The 21,698-nt window shown below is 38.2% G+C and overlaps 1 protein-coding gene across 10 annotated transcripts in view; it reads right to left on the reverse strand.

Moving 5' to 3' along the window:
• LOC129720069 (inhibitory POU protein) overlaps window positions 1–21,698 on the reverse strand; it is a 368,998-nt gene that overhangs the window by 90,728 nt on the left and 256,572 nt on the right. Inside the window, exon 1 of one of the 10 annotated variants that reach the window (XM_055671530.1) lies at window positions 13,410–13,941. The exons of the other annotated variants lie outside the window; for them this stretch is intronic. Within the exon in view, the coding sequence (XP_055527505.1) occupies window positions 13,410–13,433 (24 nt within the window). The 5' untranslated portion in view covers window positions 13,434–13,941. Of the gene's footprint in view, window positions 1–13,409; window positions 13,942–21,698 lie in introns of those variants that run through there. 10 annotated transcript variants of the gene reach the window in all.

The following is a 21,698-nucleotide window of genomic DNA, read 5'->3' on the forward strand; positions in this document are numbered from 1 at the left end:
AAAACTTTGAAAACTTTTAAATCGCAGCTAGTTTTTAGTGCAAATATATGGTAAAAAATCATGCTGGTTACCATTATTTTGCATTCCGTTTTAGATTGAAAAGCCAAGGGTGATACCAGTTGAAGGTCACCATAATAAAAGTAATCTTACAAGCCACAGCCATAACAAATATGGAAAACAAACAATAATTTTTTGAAATTTGATTTGTAAGATTTTAAAATTACAAGAGCTTGGAGATTTGATGAGGAACTTGAAACGATTGGCTGTTTTTTTCAGAACACGTGCCCTATTGATATCAAAATCTGATACCGGAATTCGCAAACATGATTCTAAGTTCTTTTATTTATTTATTTATTTATTTCGTCAAGCAAATGTAGACTACAGCTATAATAATACAATGTTTTCTTATATTCTATACATTATTTCCAGTAGTTAGTCGTTTTTTTATTTGATTTCTGCCCATGGTGATGTCGATATTTTCGCAGTGCCGATTATAGTTACGCATCATGCGATTTACTGGGCCATTTTTTGAGTAGTTAGTTCTGTGAGAGTTTTCCGAAAATATTTTACGATTTCTTAATTGACGACTGGGTGCATAAAAATTTAGTTGTGATGATAATTTAGTAGATTGCACGCGTTGAGAAATAATGACATTGAGTGTAGAATACATTTATTCCATTCTGGAATATTTCGAAGTCTTCTGCATTGGTTATTTCTATAAAGAGCTTCATGTCGTCAGCATATACAAGCACATGTATTGACTTAAGAAGAAAGGAAATGTCATTTACGTATAATATAAAAAGAAGAGGGCCCAGGTGAGAACCTTGACGATTCCCAGAAGTTACTTCTATTGGGTTTGAAAAGGAATTTTGAAAGCGGACTATTTGTGTTCGATTTGATAAGTATGACTGCAGCCATTCCAAAAATTTTGTTTCAGTTCCGTATTTTTCGAGCTTGAAGAGCAATAAAGGTATGTCGATTCTGTCAAATGCCTTGCTAAAGTCCGTATAAAGAGCTTCTACGTGGTTGCCGTTGTCCATTGCAGTAAAAGTGAAAGTTATGAATTCCAAAAGATTTGTGGTAGTTGATCGGCCTTTGTAAAAGCCGTGCTGTTAAGTTGTAATTTGGTGTTTTACTTGCTGAAATATTTTTTTCATCAATTATTGATTCAAATAATTTTGGAATGCATGAAATGATGGCAACTCCACGATAAATACGAATGTCAGATTTAGCGCCAGATTTGAAAATTGGCACTAAATATGAAGTTTTCCAGAGTTCTGGGAAAATTCCATTCTTCAGGGACATATTAAAGAGGTGTTGTAATGGTGTAGATAGTTCTTCTGCCAAGTTTTTGAGAAAACCTTTCGTAGCGTCTAAATTTTTAAGTGCGTTCTGAATTTCGAATTCAGATATTTGATTGACAGATAAAGAATTCGAAAATTCGGGAAAATACGAGAAGTATTCGCGGTCGCGATCAGTTTCTTCATATGTGGTGTATATTTCTTGAAAAAAAGTGGCAAAAAGACTACATATTTCATTACTAGTTTGTCCTACATTACTGTCAAGATGCATTTGTGATGGAAAGTTGTTAATAATAGATTCTAGAGTTTTGAAAAATAATTCATACGAATGTTTATGAGCATGTTCCGGTGGAAAGTACACGGAACAGAAGATATGTTCCTCGCCAGCAATAAATGCTTTGGCCCATACGTGTTCAAATTCTTTATATTTGTCGGATATTATTTCTTCAGAAGTAAAGTATACATTAATGGCAATGAGGACTCCACCGCCTGACTTTTTTTGACTGGTAGACAAATTCCGATCGTGCCGGAATACATTATAATTGTTTCCAAATACCTTCGCTTCTTACGCTTTCGTCCCAGCTACTTTCAGTTCCTAAAATTATTTTAAAAGATGACGACAATAGATTTTGTTGAATTTCTTTCATTTTGCTTGGACTTTTCATGCGATTGAAATTCTGACAGTAGATAAGAATTTCAGTCGCATTCTGTCGAAGAAGCGAAGAAGTGTTAGTCAAGTTGTTACTTATGTTAAAATTTAATTTTTCTGCCTCAGAAGAGGGCGTCCTTACTTGCGAAAATTTGATGTGCTGAATTTGTTTGCACTTTCGCGTAGTTGTTGAAGACGATGCGTGCGTTCATTTGACAAGAAATGACGATATGACTGAAGGTCGGCTACTGTTTCGGCTGGCGTGAGTCCATATTCCTGATGGACTTCAATAAAGACGCGTTGGAGTTGTTCTGGAGATGTCGGCAGTCCTTTGGATGCGAGAAGCATTCTTATGCTGGTTGGTGTCATTCCTTCTACGCATACAGATGATGATTGGCCCTTCATGAATGCGAGATATAGGCGTGTAATATGCATTACTTTTGGGTCGCGGAGTCTGGCCTTCAAAAAGCGCTCGTCGCCATTCGACGATTGCTGCGTAAGTCGGACGACTGGTGGACGCATGGGGTCAAGTTCAAATTGGTTGTTTTGCGGTGCTGATTGTATGCTGGCGTTGCTGGCAGGAGCCGGTGCTGAATTTCCATTGTTAGTTGCATTTTTTTCTGTCCGATATGGATTGATGGTTTCGCCTTTTTGGAAATTTATAAATTTTGATGTTATGTCTGCATTCGGCGGCCCAGCAAATTGAACGCGTGCTGCTGCCAGGAGGTCTTTGTCCGAGGGTAGTGGTTGTTTTGGCATTTCAGAAATTTGAGTTTTCTTTGAGTTGCAGGCGAGATGGTTTATGTCGTGTTTATTGATGTTGTTGCTCATGCTGATAGGGTTTAAGTTTTCCTGCTGACGTTTGCGTTGCTGCATACATTTACGAGCGGCCTTTTCTGCTTGCTTTTCCTGCATGCGTCTTTTACGCTGTCTGGCGTCATATTCAGTCCAGTCGCGTTTCCATACTTTTTTATTACCAATTAGGCGCCAGCCTGATGTGAAATTTGGTATACGGTGTTCTTCTGAGTCCGATTCTGGAAGTGGCAATGAAAGGCGAAGTTCTTCAGCTAGACTGGGATGATTGTCTGTTTTTGGTTGGAGTGAATTAGATTCTTTGAGCGCTTTCAATTCAGTAATTAGTTCCTGCGCCGTTGTACTGCAGTTTGTTTTCTTATTTTGTATGGCTTCTAATTGGTGTTCCGTATTGTCTATTTTTGATTCTATATTAGTTAATGCATTTTCCAGAAGCTGTTGTATATTCTTTGTATGCTGCCGATTTTCTTTGCTAATGTCCGATATGTCCGATATGGAGTCATGGCCAAGTTCGCCGAACAGCGTCGAAATACGATTTATGGTTTTTGCCGACGCATTGTTTGTGTTGATATTTACATTTTTAATTTCCGTCTTCCATTCAGAAAGCAGTGTATTGATACTGTCCAGTGTGTCGTGCGTTACAGTCAGTTTAGGAAATTGACTGATTACTGAATGATTTAATTTAATTTGTGATTCAATACTCTCTGTTAAAATATCCTGGTGCTGGATGAGCTTCTTCAGTTGAAGTTGGTTCATAAATTGTTCCTGGCATTCTATGCATGAACGCAGTAGTTCTTCTTGGTTTCTACGGGTTCTTACGCAGGCAGCATGGAAGTGTCTTTTGCATATTCCTTCGCATTTCCACAGGAAGCGGTTGTCGGTCGAAGTACAGTTGGTTATTCCACACTTTTCCATAGCACTGATTAAAAATTGTTACGCGGCGAGTACGAATTGTCGAGAAAAGGTTAAATACACGCGGTAGCGCGACGGTCAAAGATTGTTTATAAATAAATAAATTGTTGCTTACGTGCACTCGCGACGTTGTCAGGTGTTTTCGTCTGATTAAGATGAACGACAACCATTTTTTAACTGCCTTCGTTCTTTTGAAGGCATTCTTCATTTTTGAAATGTCGAAACGGATTGAAAGTTTGATTGGAAGAAAGAAACAGGATGTCATTACTCGTTAAGTTTTTTTTGGAGAGAAAGCAGTTTAAAATCGTTATATGCTCGACAAAAAAGTACCTTTACGCGTCACACGGAGTACCCAAAATAAAATTCTTATGAGTTTTTCTGTTTTCCTCCTATTTCGATAGTTTTAGCACCAAAAGATTCAGAAGCTCAGCGTTAGTGGTGTCCCGTAAGAATTTTCTTATTCCCGAAAATTTGGTTTTTCGGGTATATATTCCGGAAAAAAACAAACTGCGAATATGCGTATCGTTGAAAATAAGCAGGGATAAAAACTATATAATTTCTGCCTTACCGCGACGAACCCACGATTCGACCGATTCAATATTCATTAAACAAATTATCAAACCAGCAAGAGAAGCAATAAACATGGTCCAGTGATGAAACACAACGATTCTATGACACTTGTTAGAGCCGATATTCACACAACGATCGAAAAACTAAGAACAGAAGAAAGTTTTTGAAAGTTATAATCTGAAGCAACTAATGCATTGAGGAATTACAGCGTTAGAGACCTATCTTCGAGGGTCGCATCACTCGAAATCGACGATACTGAGAGATTCTATTCGCGAAGAAATCTTGAGATAATGGAGCGATTCAAACGTCAGCCTAAGTTCTAAAGTTTACGATTCGCATTGTTTGATCAATGTTGTTGTTGGGTTTCATTTCGGACCTAACTGGAACATAGTTGTCCGGGCCAGGTAACGGACTGGGTTATCCTTGCGAGGTGTGGAAAAGTCCTGCCAAAATTAATTGAACTGAACATAAACATGAATCACAAGAAGCACACTGCAGGGAGTTTGGATACTGGCTGAAAGTTTAATATTTGAAAAAACTTGTCTTGTGTGTCATATTTTGCCCACGATTTGTTCAGTCCAAGAAATCAAAAAGTAAGAAATTAAAACTTCTGGAAAAACTGGTCAAATTTTGCAGCAAAACTTGTTTTGCATTGTTCTTATATAATCAAACATATAAAACTGTGATTGGTTCTTTCATTAAAATGACACATTTAAAAAAAAAAATGTCATTTTCACTCCCAGACGCTGGACCGGACATCCGGAACGGAAGTATTCGGATCGTCAGTTTCAACTTCGCCGCGAATCAGGCGGGCTCATCAAAAGATTGAGCAATTTAACTTTTTTGAGTTCGGCCGTTTTGATTGATCGAACTTGAACACGGTTCTTTTGAGATTTTATGAACTACTTAAATGCAAGGTGCAATTGTTCTTAACAAACAAAAATTGACTGATATCGGTAAAATAAAAAAAAACTGGAGACTATTCAATAATGCTTATTTCTTATATTTCAGATTTTTCTTTTGGTTTTTTGTACCTAGTAACAATCATATATATGAGAAAATTGCGTGGTGGGGCAATGCAAACGCGTGGGGGGGTAAAGCCCCCTCTAGCCCCTCCCCCCCCCGGTAGCTACGGGCCTGACTCGTTTATGAGTTTAAATAAGTTCAAATTATACAAAGATGTTTTGTATCGCAACAAATTCCAATCCGCATACATCAACATGTAGGCCAAATGTGAAACTTAACGTGGGCCGCAAGAAATGAAGCAGAGGGCCGGATGTGGCCCACGGCCGTACGTTGGACAGCCCTGTTATAGATAATCTCTGTACCATCATAGTTGCTCCCCAAAACGGTGTCAACATAAGATTGTCGCGTGAAGACGAAGAAAACTTAATTGAGTTTCTTGTTTAATTCAATATAAAATTATTGGAAAATCTCGAAAGTAAACGAAAAGTCAGTAGATTTTGTAGCTGACTATAAAGTTTTTCTATTGCAAGACAGTTTATATTACAGTTTCGAATCAGTTCAAAGTTGCGTTGCATGTCATAGTGACGAAAAACAAGCATTAAAAAAATATACCTAAGAATGATTTTTGGTATGATTATCTACACAACGTAATCTTTTTTCACATTAGCTGTGTCTATCACATAACATCTGTTAACATTTGTCCTAGACTATCTCTGTCGCAATCGCATAACTCGGTAGCACTAGCATCATTGCAGATAAATTAGGGACAATCGAAAATCTTCCGTAATGCTTTGACCTCTATAATGAACTTCCTTGTTCGTGCTGAACGGTAAACCGCACCCTTCCGACAAGACGAAAATGACTTCAACATCAACTGGCGCTGTACTATATTTTTCCATTATCCGTAACCAACTTGTATCAGCTCATGAATAAATTTTCCAACTCGAACTTGTCTGTCTATCTCATAAAAAGAATACAATTGGAGGGCGTTTCAGTGTTACCTCTTCCATCCCTCAGACAGTAGCAGTTACCGATGCTCAACCAATTCTGAACCACTTTTCCATCGATACTGATGAGATTAAAAATAAACTTGAAGGGCTGTTCCACTTGTTCTCACCCTAGTTTTATTGTTATTACAGGGGATTTGGAGTGAATTTGATACATATTATATACAAATTACTGATATAATGCACAACGTATGGTACTTTTTATGCCATTTCCCGGCTGGTGCTGGAAAAGAGGGGTTTAAGTACATTTTAATAATACAGAAACAAGTTTGTGATGCTGCGTGCTTCACTATAAATCAGATATTAGATATTTGAGAGTTTCACAGGTTTACCGGAGGGAATTGTAGTATAAATGTCAAAAGTTTCCAACAATGCAAGCTATGTACGATAGACAGAGGAGCTCAATATTTTCCGTAATTCTCGACATGTAGACAAACATATCGATAAATAAAAACTAGACTTGTAGGAACACTGTAACATATTTTCGCTGAAATTATTGGGTTTGTTTTTTTTTATATGAATATCTGTATAAAATATCTGAAATCTATCTAAAATAATCTTCATTCATCCCAACCGGTATAGAATGTTTCCAGAAAAAAAGCAAACACTTTATTTTAGTTCGAGAACCTTTGGATAAATATAAAAGTTTTCAAAAAGTTTTAAGAATAATTGGATATTGATAATTTGATATGATATGATTTTTGTATTTTTTTTTGAAATTACTTTAATAGTTTTACTTATAAATATTAGTAACAGTTGTCCTGAAGTTTACCAGAAAGGAATCAATCTGATGCTTAGAGCAAAAATTAAGCTCTTTTTTGTTTGAAAATTCAAAAAAATTATGCAAACACGATTTTATAATAATTTCAAAGGTAGTGTAAAATACTGTATTTGACTATTTTAACCTCACACTCGTTTGATGAAATTTTGTTGACATTTTTGACGATTCTTCATACAAACGAATAGTAAAGCTTCCTGTTTTATTTTTTATAAAAAAACCCTTCCAATTACCTTTGCTTTGATGCACAAAGTTTGAGCACTGGATGAGCAGGTTTGAAGTTAAAGTTATTTAAAAATATTGTTTCAATTCTAAGGACCATAATACCATAACTGTTAGCCAAAATTCAAATAAAAATCATGACTTTTTTTCCAAAAATTTTATCTCTGAAGTTAAAACGTATACAGTGACTCCACAATTATGGGTCAGCTACAATTATGGGTCACTTTTACGCAAATGCGTCTATCCTCACGAAACTGAACAATTTTCATTGGCAGTGGTATTTTTTGTAACTCACTTATAACCTCATTTATACGATTAAAATGATTTAAAGTTGAAAATGTCACTAAAAACAATAATTCTGCTCGGTGCAATAAGTGAAGTGACCCATAATTGTAGTTATGTTACATTTTGCGGTGCACAATTGTGGGTCAGTCCATATTTTGGCAATTTTTATTACTTTTACATGATAATGCATCAAGACTGAATAACATAACTTGTTATCAAGCTTTTACAACAATAAAATAACTTGCGTTATGTATTTTGACGATTTTATAGACTAAATGATTTTGAATGCCAAAAGTGACCCATATTTGTGTCTTTTGCTATGTAAGTGATATTTTTCTTCCTATCCGATTTACACGCATCAACTGCAGTGAACTAATTGTTGATAGGTAGTAAAACATTCGTAGTTGATAACTTTTCTGATTTTATATCTATTTTTGAACATTTAGACAACACGTTGACTGATCCATAATTGTAGAGGGACTGTACATCCTTCAACATTTGATATTTTATGTGAAATTTTATGAAGTTTCTAAGAAAAATACGAAACGATGGGATCTCTTTGGTCCTCAATGCTAAAAACTCCGAAAGACGCAAACGTCCAGGCTAATTCCACTCCACCTTGTTCCTTGGAGAGTTGCTGACTAATATCTTTTCAATATTTATTCAAATTCATCAAACTGTCTCAAACTGTCTCTAGGAACTGGCAAATGTTTTGTCAGATTAATAATAAATAGATAAATTGTTGGTCAATTTTGTAATATGCTAGCTATCAACATTATTTCGTTGCCCAGCGGTAAAAAGTGATAAAAGTGTTTGAGACAAACTTACGCGAGCAATGAACCAATCTATCACATGCGAGCATGGCTAGCACACACGATATGAATAGAGACCAACCATTTACTGTGACTTTCTCTTTATCAGAGTCTCCTCGTACCAACAGGTCCGGTCCGGTCCGAAGTCCGATCATTTTCCCGACCGGACCGGAACGGAGCCATCCGGACTTCGGAACGGACCGGGTAATGCTTTCCGGCCCCCGGAAATTTTCGGTGAAAAATTTTTTTTATTCAATTACTTTACTTTACTTTATTCTTTATTCAACGTGCTTCATACGATGGAAGAGGAAATGATAACCACCCTATTTTACGAATAGCATACAATAGAAATTGCTTTTGTACAGATTCTATTCTTTCTTCGTGCGTGATTGTATAGGGTGACCATACAATGCTGCAGTATTCCAGTATCGATCTTACATAGGCTACATATAATGTTTTGATGGTATACGGATCCTGAAAGTTGTAACAAAAGCGCTTTATAAATCCTAGCATTTTATTAGCTTTGTGGATTATTGTGTTGTAGTGGTCAATGAAGGTTAGTTTGAAGTCTAAGACAACTCATAAGTCCCTAACTCTTTCACAATTTGCTACGTTTGGTTTCCTAATGATATTTTAATGTTTGGTGTTGTTCTTTTTCGACAGAATAATATGTGGTTTCATTTTTTACATTTAACTCTAGTGAGCTTTTTTACACCATGCGTAGAATATTTATATTTTATTGTGGAATGCATTGATGTCTTCTTCATTTCTTATTTCCAAAAAGAGCTTCATATCGTCGGCATAAATTAACACTTTTGGTTTTTTGAGAATAAAGGAAATGTCGTTAACGTACAAGATGAAAAGAAGAGGTCATAAATGAGAGCCTTTGGGGACACCAGAAGTGACTAGAATTGGAGTTGAGTTCTGTCCGTTAAATTTAACTATTTGTTGGCGATTGGTTAAATAGAATTCGAGCCACTTCAGGAGTTCTGGCTCAAGTCCCATTTTTTGCAATTTGAAAAGTAGCATTGGTATGTCCATGCGATCAAATACCTTACTGAAATCTGTGTAAAGAGCTTCTACATGGTTTACATTATCCATTGCATTCAATGAATAATTTATAAATTCAAGTAAATTGGTTGATGTTGAACGGCCCTTGAAGAAGCCATGTTGCTTCTCAGTTATTCGGTTTTCAATTTGGAAAAATAGTTTTTCATTTACAATTGCTTCGAATAGTTTAGGAATGCAAGAGATTAGGGCTATTGCACGATAATTACGTATGTCGGATTTCCGGCCTGGTTTGAAAATAGGCACTAGAAACGAGCTTTTCCATTTTAATGGGAAGTATCCATATTCCAGTGACATGTTGAAGAGCCAGAACAATGGAGCATTAAGCTCCGTTACAAGATTTTTCATAAATACTGGCGGAATTCCGTCAGGTCCAGGACCTTTTAAGGCATCTAAGCTATTCAACGCCTGAAAATATCCTGCACTTGAATTTGGTTTACACCAATAGCCCTAGAGAAGTTTGGATGAAATGCAAAATAATCGCGGTCGCGATCCTCTTCAGAAAATGTTGTATAGATTTCTTGGAAAAATTTCGCAAAAAGATTTAAATCCTTTCCGAGTTATCCCCGACATTTTCGTCAAGATGCATTATAGAGGGAAAATTGTCAGATTTTAGTTTAGTTTTCACGTAACTATAGAAGTTCTTCGGACAGGATTTTATTTCAAGTTCAGTTTTTGCATTATATTCATCAAACGCATTACTGATTAAGTTGATCACATATATATAAATAGATTGCTAAATTTTCACTACTGTTGTGTCTTTTGTAGGTGCTTTTTGTTTACGGTTTTTCAAATTTTTAATATGACCATTATACCAGACAGGTTTTTTTGTATTTCCAGTACGTCTCCTTTTTCAGGGGTATTTGCTGCTTGATTATATCAAACTAGCTGACCCGGCAAACTTCGTCCCGCCTATTTAAGTGTTTGATTTAATAATTTTAAACATTTTAAATTCATTGATTCCTTGCGATTCGATTATATCGTTTAAAAATGATTAGTATTATCAAAATGACAACATCCTCGACTTTTGGCTTTTGCACATGACCTCTATTCCGGCTATATATTTTGGGTGCATTTCAGTTATTTTCGTTGTATCCAGTGGTCATCTTCTAATTCAATATGGTGTCCAGGGTCAATGCTTGGCTTCTCTACATCATTCCGATTACGGGCATATCCATATGTAGTAGTATTCGGTTATTTTCGGCTGTTTCCCAGAATGGATCCGGTGATACTCATATTGGGTAGTATTTGGTCACCTTAGGCTGTTTTCTGGACACCGGAAGTCGCCATCTTTCAATTCAAAATGTTATCTGAGGTCGACTTGTGGCTTCAGTGCATCATAGCAATTCCGGAAATACCCATATTAGGTGGTATTTGGTAATTTGCCGCTGTTTTTCGGAAACCGGAAGTCGCCATCTTGGATTTCAAAATGGCATTTGGGAACAGTTTCCGGCCACCGTGCGTCAATCTGGTTGAAGAAACGCTGATATTGAGTGGTATTTGAGCAATTTCGGCTGTTTTCCAGACACCGGAAGTCGTCATCTCACAATTCAAAATGTTGTCTGAGGTCGATTTGTGGCTTCAGTGCGTCATTACAATTCCGGAAATACCCATATTGGGTGGTATTTGGTAATTTGCCGGTGTTTTTCAGAAACCGTAAGTCGCCATCTTGAATTTCAAAATGGCATTTGTAAACAATTTCTGGACTCTGAGCGTCATTCTGGCCAAAGAAACACCCATATTGGGTGGTATTTGGTCATTTTCGGCTGTTTTACAGACACCGGAAGTCGCCATCTTACAATTCAAAATGTTGTCTGAGGTCGATTTGTGGCTTCAGTGCGTCATAACAATTCAGGAAATACCCATATTAGGTGGTATTTGGTCATTTGCCGCTGTTTTTCGGAAACCGGAAGTCGCCATCTTGGATTTCAAAATGGCTTTTGAGAACAATTTCTGGCCTCCGTGCGTCAATCTGATTAAAGAAACGCTCATGTTGAGTGGTATTTGACCATTTTCGGCTGTTTTCCAGACACCGGAAGTTGCATTCTTACAATTCAAAATGTTGTCTGAGCTCGAAAGTGTGGCTTCAGTGCATCATAACAATCCCGGAAATACCCATATTGGGAATTTGGACATTTGCCGCTGTTTTTCAAAAACCGGAAGTCGTTATCTTGGATTTCAGAATGGCATTAGGAGACAATTTTTGGCCTCTAAGCGCCAATCTGGTTGAAGAAACATTTATATTGGGTGGTATTTGGTCATTTTCGGCTGTTTTCCAGACACCGGAAGTCGCCATCTTACAATTCGAAATGTTGTCTGAGGTCGATTTGTGGCTTCAGTGTATCATAACAATTCCGGAAATACCCATGTTGGGTCATTTGCCACTATTTCTCAGAAACGGGAAGTCATCATCTTGGATTTCGAAATGGTATTTGGAGACATGCCAGAAGAAGGAATGGTGTCGAAACACTATTGACACTATTTGGTTGCTTGGTTCTCGAGCAGTGCGAAATTCGTGTTTCATTTGTATGGGACCCCTCCCTTGTAGAAAAGGGAGGGGTGTCAAACCATTATGGATATATTTGTTACCCCTAAAAACATTCACCTACCAAATTTGGTTCTATTTACTTGGTTAGTTCTCGAGATGTGCAGAAATTTGTGTTTCATTTGTATGAGACCCCTCCCTTCCGGAAGAGGGAAGGGTGTCGAATCAATATGGACATATTTGTTACTCCTAAAAACATCCACAATGCAAATTTGGTTCCATTTGCTTGGTTAGTTCTCGAGATGTGCAGAAATTTGTGTTTCATTTGTATGGGACCCCTCCCTTGCAGAAGAGGGAGGGGTCTCGAACTAACTTAGTCACTTTTTTCGACCCCTAAAACCCCTGTATACAAAATTTCACGCTGATCGGTTCGGTAGTTTCCAAGCCTATATGAATCAGACAGACAGACAGAGCTGCATTTTTATATGTTTAGATAAAACTTCATAAAAAGTATCCACCGCCACCTCGACATTTCCTCTATTCTTAAGAATAAATTGCCAGTCAACATTGTATAATCTATTGCGAATATTTTCATAATTTGCATTCCATATTCAAAGACTTCCTCGTATTCATAGTCGTTGGGTCTTTGGTGCGCATGTATAAATAAAGAGTATTCAATTGTCGTGTGATACGCCTCATTTTCCATAGAGGATTTAATGATTCACACAGAAATCATCATAAATGTTCGTAAACAAAAAGTCTAAGTAACAGTTCTGTTGATTTTTGATGTGGTTGATCTGGTTCAGTCCGAAATTTGCGGTTTTGTCAAAAATAAGTTGCAGTGTTTCATTGTCCCCAACGACTGGAAGAAGAATACTTTCATTTTCTGAGCCCTTTATCGAATCTGCATGACGTTGATTAAAGTCTCCATATATATGGATTTTAACCTCGGGAGGAAGCTGTGACAAAATTTGTTCAGTAACTATTTTCTGAGTCCTTCATCGAATCTGCATGACGTTGATTAAAGTCTCCATAAATATGGATTTTAACCTCGGGAGGAAGCTGTGACAAAATTTGTTCAGTAACTTGAAAGAAGGTCTCATAAGTGGTGTTGTGAGCATGGTCAGGAGGGAAATACACTGAGGCAAACACGTGTATTTCACCTGCTATGTGTGATTTAACCCACACATGCTCAAATTCTTTAACTTTTGTTGTTTTGATAATTTCTGAACTATAGTTAGACGAAACAGCTATCAGTACTCCGCCGCCTGACTTCTTTCGGGACTCACAAAATTCCTATCATCTCTGAATACATTATAGGCGCTACCAAAAATTTCTTCACTTTTTATACTTTCATCCCAGCTGGTTTCAGTTGCCAGAATAATAGAAAAGAATGCGCTAAGTAAATTTTTATAAATTTCCTTCGTTTTTTCAGGGCTTTTCATGCGATTGAAATTTTGACAATAAATCAAAATTTCATTCGCATTCTGTTTTAGTAAAGAAAATTTGGGAAGTAGGTTGATTGAATGAGCATTGTTTACCTCTTTCTCATCCAAAGGAGTCATTATTTCCGCAAATTCGGTCTATAAAATTTGTCGGCACTTTCTCTTGCGCGTTGCAGGGATTGAATCCTCTGGTTGTTCAGGTGTCTACTATAAGAATTAAGGTCTTTGGAAGCCGCTTGTTTCGGTACGCCGAATTCTTTATGTACCTCGAAGAAAAATTTCATGAGCTCCTCCGCAGCTACTGGTAGTCCCTCTAATGCCAAAGTAAATTGTATGCTGATTTTCGTCATATCGTTGTAGCAAACCGTTGGGTCTTAGTCATGCATGTACGCAAGGTATAGACGTACGAGGTGCATAATTTTCGGATCTCGTAAACGCGCCGTCAGAAAACGCCCGTCTCCAACAGCTGATTGCTGTGTTAGGTTGACAACCGGAGGACGCATGGGGTCGGTGTTGGGTGCGATTCTATTGTTGCTGACGAAGTAGTGTTAGGTCATAGAACGCAGCAAGTTGTTCATTCACATTCACAGTGGTCCAATAAGGCAAAAAGTGGAACTTAATTCCATAGCGCCTTTCAACTTCATCCTAGCTTAATAGTGTCTTCGGAGCAATCGTTTGTATGAATGACCCGCATAATCGCAAATTGTCAAAAATATGAAAAGTTTACTATACTAAAAATGAAAAAATTAACTTTTTTGTGTTAAGAGATAGGAGAATTGTTTATTTAGCAAAGTTGTAGAAAATTAAAAAATATGAAACTTTGTTGAACAAATGAAAATCCTATCTCTTTTCGGTACAAAGTTATAAAGTATATTACATGGAACTTATTTAAAAGTTAGTTTTTTGTACTGAACTTTTGTTAGTTGCATTTTACACGAAAGTGTATTTCGGAGGAATTGTTAGGGCACACAAAACACACATTTTTTCCCAAGACCATATATCTCCAGGGCTTTTCCTTACAAAGTTATATCATATTTTAGCTAATTTTTCCGATAACTTCAAGAACGTATTGGTTAAAAAGGGGCAAGTGGAATCATGATGTCAGTACTTTTCCTTGAAGTTAAGCTGAAGTACTATAAACTTCTTTAGGTTCCATTTATCCCAATCCACCCATTTAAAGGTACGGCGAGCACATGTCACAGTAGGTTTTCACATATCAAAAATTCTAACTTTTTTGTGTTAAGATATAGAGGAATGGTTTATTCGGCAAAGTTTTAGAACGTGCAAAAACATGAAACTTTGCTGAACAAACGAAATTCCTATCTTCATTGGGCACAGAGAGACAGAGTATTTCATGTAAAAGTTACTTAAAAATTAGTTTTTTTGCACTTAACTTTTGTTAGTTACATTTTACAAGAAAACGTTGTTCTAAAGAAGCATTTGAATATACAAAACACACGTTTTTATTGAAGACCACACACCTCCAGGACTTTTCCTCACAAAGTTATAGCACATTTCAGCATATTTTTTCGATAACTTCAACAACGTTTAGAATAAAGATAAGGTGGATTGGGACGGATGGAGCTTATAGCAGTTTTGAGCACTTGAGCTAAACTTCGAGAAAAAGAATTGACATCATGATTCCACTTGCCCCTTTTTCCTTTATACGTTCTTAAAATTATCGAAAAAAATGCTGAAATGTGCTATATCTTTGTAAGGAAAAGTCCTGGAGATATGTGGTCTTCAACAAAAACGTGTGTTTTGTATGCTCAAATGCTTCTTTAGAACAACGTTTTCTTGTAAAATGTAACTAACAAAAGTTAAGTACAAAAAACTAACTTTTAAGCAACTTTTACATGAAATACTCTGTCTCTCTGTTCCCAATGAAGATAGGAATTTTGTTTGTTCCGCAAAGTTTCATGTTTTTGCACGTTCTAAAACTTTGCCGAATAAACCATTCCTCTATCTCTTAACACAAAAAAGTTAGAATTTTTGATATGTGAAAACCTACTGTGACATGTGCTTGCCGTACTCTAAAATGGGTGGATTGGGACAAATGGAACCTAAAGAAGTTTATAGTACTTCAGCTTAACTTCAAGGAAAAGTATTGACATCATGATTCCATTAGCCCCTTTTTAACCTGTACGTTCTTGAAGTTATCGAAAACATAAGCTAAAATATGATATAACTTTGTAAGGGAAAGTTCTGGAGATATATGGTCTTTGGCAAAAACAACACTTTCCTGTAAAATGCAACTAGCAAAAGTTCAGTACAAAAAACTTACTTTTAAGAGGTTATATCTACCAAAAAAATTTTTTTCTTGTCATTTTTTTTATTGGCTTAAATCAGCGGTTCTCAACCTGGGGTACGCGTACCCCTGGGGGTAATCGAAAGCCTTCAGGGGGTACGCGAAAGAAAAATCAGTAATGGCGGACAAAGCCATTTTTCTCTAAAATACTTCATTTGTTTTTCAATCTTGCTTTTAAAACATGACTGTAGCAATCAAACAAACCATAGTTCAATTTGAAACCTAAACAAGACTACCACAACATGATCTACCACTAGTCTTTTCCACTCTGCGAAAACATTCCAAGCCAGGGGGTACAATCGATATGAAAAATATCGCCAAGGGGTACGCGAACAAAAAAAGGTTGAGAACCGCTGGCTTAAATCATGCTAAAACTATCCTAGAATCAAAATCTACATCGCTCAAGTACTGATCTACACTCCAAATTCGTTTAAATCTATTTTTACCAAACAACTTTCATGCTCCAAAAAAAACATTTTTCGTTTATTTTGGCGATGCTCGTTTTTGTTTTTAATTTCGAGGCTTTGTAAACTAGTAGAAGTTACCTATGATCGATATCGTCTTTCGAATTTGTAGTATAGAGGTCGCTGCATCAAGTTTCGACCGTTATAGCATCTCTTCAGCATGTGTTTACTCACAATTTCCATTTGTTTAGTAGATCAGCCGTTCTCGTTATGTACGTTCTTTGTTTGAGTTTTTTGTTACTTTTTAACTGAGAGCTATACTCAAAAGTACTTAAATATGAGTTTGAGTTTTGCGTGGGATATGGCTGCGTCAACTGCGTCAAAGTCACTGAGCGTCGCATGTCTGATACCACGAAAGAGTGTAGACGCAGCCACAGATCAGATAAAATAAAAGGAAGAAGAGGAAGATAAAGCCCAGAAAGGACAACTTTGCGGCTCAGGGGTAGCTGACTGAAGGTTAAAAAATTATTAGGGGCTTTACTGTTGCGGTTTTTAAGATTTATAGCAATTTGAAACATTAAACGCGTTTTTCACAAAACCATGTTTTCAAAATCGGCGAGCAGTAGAACTGAAAAAGTTACATCCGGTTGACTTGAAATTAAAACTGTTGCTTCTTCACATGGGCGCAACTAAGGAAAATTTCTAGGGGGGGGGCTAGTTTTCAGGTATGTAATTTAAAAGAAACAGAAAAAGGAGTTTTAATATGCTTATTTAATAACGCTTAAAATATTGTCGCAACAGCAGAAAAAATCACTTCGGGATAGAATCTCCGAAGATGTACTGAATATCTTGTACAGCGTCAACGCCAACCTCTTTCAGCAACCTTGATTTGATATTGAGGAGAGCCAGGTTTGGTAAACGGCTGGGCAGTGCTTTTCAACAGCATACCCGTACTAGCTGGAATAAAATAGACCCCAGTGTGGTTGCCCTATTCCTACCTCCACGTGTTACCGACTGGGATACGAGCAACCAAGGGAAAACCGGTGAACCGGTGGCAGGCATGGGGAAACCACAGCACTCCAATGCGCATGTGGCCCATCTGCTAATAAACACACCACGCAAGGCATTTCGTATTACCCTTCGTCGCGAGCTCAAGACAAAACACTGGAGAGCCATTCGTATACACGCCAACCGAGGATTTTGAACTTCGGCACATGGGGCAACCGAGAGCTTGCAGTTTCGGGGAACACAAGCATTAGTCGCCACGAAGAGATTGACAATGGAACAATAATGGATAGTTGGATGTTAGCCATCGCTTACAACCACCTGTAATATTTTTTTCATATGTACTTTTGAAAAAAAAATGAAGCGTTTGAGAAAACACGTGTAGGTATGCGGGCTCTCGAGGGCTCACGAAGTTGAGAACACTCGGGTTTGTGTTTGCCGAATCTTTTGAAGGGCTGTTTTATCTGGAACACTGCGGGTTTTTCGTTTTGTATACGCACTGAAGGGCAATCTGAATACCCTCCGTGGCATCGCTTGAAACACACACGCGGGTGGTGTGGTGGGTTTAGACATGCCTGACCGGTGACAGACAGAAAAGGGGTAGTTGTTCTCCTTAGAGAGCAGCTTGTCTGAACCCCACAGGCTAGGGGCGGCTCAAACAGCGACTGATCTGGACCGAACGGCTGAACTATGAAATGCGGTGTCTTGCCAGCTACACTTAAGACGGCAGCCCCGTCACGAGACTAGGCATCGCAGCCCTAGTAAGGCAGCATACTAAAATAAACATACTACGAAGAATCAAGAATTCAAAACGAACCGGAACAAAAGGGAATGACCCAACCGACGAAATAAGGACGACGATTAAAAGCTCGGGACATGTAACAGTAGATCGCTCAACGCCCCGGATGTCGACTGGATTCTGCTGGATCAGCTAGAATCAAGCCACTTCGACATCCTTGCGCTCCAGGAGCTTTGCCTGAAAGGAGAGAAGGTACGGTGGATTTGTGACCGCAAGGCAGAGTACCACCAAAGCGGTGGCACAACCAATGAGCTTGGTAGCGGTTTTATAGTGCTGGGCAGGATGCAGAGTCGTGTGATGAAGTGGCAGGTTGTGTTTGTTTAGAATAAAAGGTTGGTTCTACAACTACACTATTCCCAATCTGCACTGTCCTCACGAAGAGAGACCTGATGCAGAGAAAGAAACGTTCTACGCACAGCTGGAGAAACTTTACGATAGCTGCTCGCGTAAAGACATCAAGATCGTCATTGGGGACACGAACGGAAGGAAAGACTTATGTAAGTCGGTGATCGGCCCGCACAGCCTGCACACCGTGACGAACAACAACGGCCAGCTATGCACCAACTTCGCAGCTTCCCGCGGGCTGGCAGTCCAAAGTCCCTTCTTTCCTCGACCAACGTACAGCAAAACAATTGACCACGTTCTCATCGACGGCCCGTTCTTCTCAGATATTACATACGTACGCACCAATCACAGTGCTGATCGGACATGACCACTTTAATACAAAAAACTACAAAACCCTGATATAACCGGTAGTCCTCTACAGAAGTCCTCTTGGTGTTTTCGAACGGAAGGTGCTGTGGACTATCTACGATGGAGTACAAACGGACGACGGATAACGACGACTGCGCATGAACCATTAGCTACAAGCGCTGCTTGGAGAGAACCCCATTGCACACCTGGCGAAAGACAATAGGTTGAGGTGGACCGGTCACGTCGTAAGGATGTCGGACGACAACCCTGTGAAATCACTTCTCTTCAGCAAACCCTACCGGCACCAAAAAGTAAGAAGCGCAGCGTGCATGATGACTCGACCAGATCGAAAGAGACTTGCAAGTGATGAGACGTCTGGGAAACTGGTGAAACACAGCCCAAAACCGAGTAAAATGGCGACAACTTCTTGATACAGCACGAGTTGAATGTATTTATATTGAATACAATCATTCTTTGGAAAATTCTAGGGGGGGCTAAAAACTTTCTAGGGGGGGCTGAGGGGGGGGCCCCCCCTAGCCCCCCCGTAGTTGCGCCCATGCTTCTTCATTAGATTATCTAGTGAAGTACACACGATTTAAGCGATTGATTAACAGCAACTAAAGTTATAAACAATCAAAGTCGATTTTTTTGTCGAAACAAAATTTTTTTTTTCAAACCGTTGCCATTTTGCGAAGAAGAATTCTAAAAATATAATCATGTGTACTTCACTAGCGACACTTATGTAGATAACGAAAAAATTTTTGCTATGGTTATAGGTGGAGTTGGTGGAGTTGCTCCGAAGACAGTACTAAGCTAGAATGAAGTTGAAAGGCGCTATGGAATTAAGTTTCACTTTTTGCCTTATTGGACCACTGTGATTGGTTGTTACATTTTTTTTGCTATTTCAATTTTGCTCCTGCTATCACTTAGAAACTAGTGAACACAGGATGTACGCCGATTTCCAATTTCAAATATCCGGTTTTTTCCCGGAATCCCCGGTTAGAAATTGATGGTTTCCCCGGTTTTAAAACGAATAAATGTATAAGGTCAACCACGTTTATTCATTGACAAAATAAATTTGTGAAAGAATTTTGTTTTTAATATCATTATTTCATTCCAAAACTCTCAAAAGGGCTACCTACTTCGGCCAACATCTATTTGCTGTTGATTTTTCGACTTTTAAGGCTGAGAAATGCAACTCGGCCCATTGGGTAATCCTAAACGAGGTATAATCTGGTTTTATCTTGTGTCTAGTAGAAAGGGCACACTTGGGGCTTTTCGAAACGTGTAACGTGCAGAAAATGTCATTCTCTCAAAATTTTCATTATTTCACTCAGCTAAAATCAAGATATAATTTAGAATCAATTTGTGCTTCACGTTTCAGAATATTTTCACATAAATTATTTATGAAATTTATTTTGAACCGTGCTTTGGAACAATTTTCTGTCATTTTAGACTTACGTAAATTAACTACTGGTTCAATTAAACTAAAGCGACATTTGTAACTTTCTGCACTCTTTGGTTAAGGTTTTCGGCGTTTTGTAGAGCTGGTTTCTGCTTTTTAAAACCTATATATATATATATATATATATATATATATATATATATATATATATATATATATATATATATATATATATATATATATATATATATATATATATATATATATATATATATATATATATATCTATATATATATATATCTATATATATATATATATATATATATATATATATATATATATATATATATATATATATATATATATATATATATATATATATATATATATATATATACATATATATATATATATATATATATATATATATATATATATATATATATATATATATATATATATATATATATATATATATATATATTTTTTTTTTTTTTTTTGTTTCAGGTGGAGGGGAAATTTGCATCCAAACCCCTGAGGTGACCAACCTCAGGGAGTGTGGGGTTGGTTTGAATCAGTGACCGGACCCACTAAAACCCCTCCAGTCTCCAGCCCATAATACTCCCCGGGACCACCGCTAGGTATTGCTTCGGGGAGCGGCTTTTGTGCTCTGTGCACCCTCTTGGTTCTATAGATCTCTTTGCTAACTTAGCTAACTAACCTGGAGACTGGCCGTTAGCTAACACTGGCGTGTCGGTGGTCAACCTGTCGCATGTTTTGCAATTCTAAAACTATTTGAGAGGCAGCTGTACAAACCGCCTTCCAAATGTTTGGGTCTATACACATCCTCCGAACTAGGTTGTCCGGAGTGGTGTCTGGCCCGCTCACTACCATCATGTCGCTCCGCGCATGCACACTACGTCCTCCTTAATGGCATGCACACTACGTCCTCCTTAATGGCTATGCTGATAGGCATCATGCCGGACAGGACGCAGATTGCGTCGTATGACACTGTGCGGTACGCGCTCACAACCCTCAGGCACATGAGCCTGTAGGTACTTTCCAGTTTTCGACGATGACTGTTGGTACCTAACGCTTTGGACCACGCTGGCCCACCATACCTAAGTATGGACGAAACCACGCTGGCAAGAAGTTTACGCTTGCTGCCATATACCGCTGAGCTATTGGACATCATTCGAGATAGTCCTGCAGCGGCCGTTGAAGCCCTCTTACAGGCATAGTCGACGTGACTCTTAAATGTGAGCTTATCGTCAACCATAACCCCCAAGAGCTTCAAGGAACGCCTTGAGGTAATGGTGCAGTCACCGACTCTGACCACCGCCTGTTGCTCTAATTTGCGGTTGTTCACAACCGTAACCTCCGTTTTATGGTGCGCTAACTCCAGTTTCCTAGAGTGCATCCAGTCTTCGACCTTGCGTATGCAGTGCGCGGCCGTCAACTCGACCTCTTCGATCGATTCGCCGTAGACCTCTAGCGTGATGTCGTCTGCGAAACCGACGATCACAACCCCTACAGGGAACTTTAGTTTCAACACCTTGTCATACATGACATTTCACAACACCGGGCCCAGGATGGAACCTTGCGGTACCCCTGCGGTGATTGGGACGCACTTCTGACCCTCCTCCGTGTTGTAAACTAGTACCCGATTCTGGAAATAATTTTCCAAAATCTTGTACAACGACACCGGTACGTGGATGCTCCTAAGCGCGAGCGCTATGGAGTCCCAACTGGCGCTATTGAATGCATTCT

The sequence above is a fragment of the Wyeomyia smithii genome, chromosome 1, assembly GCF_029784165.1.
Source record: "Wyeomyia smithii strain HCP4-BCI-WySm-NY-G18 chromosome 1, ASM2978416v1, whole genome shotgun sequence".
Lineage (NCBI taxonomy): Eukaryota > Metazoa > Arthropoda > Insecta > Diptera > Culicidae > Wyeomyia > Wyeomyia smithii.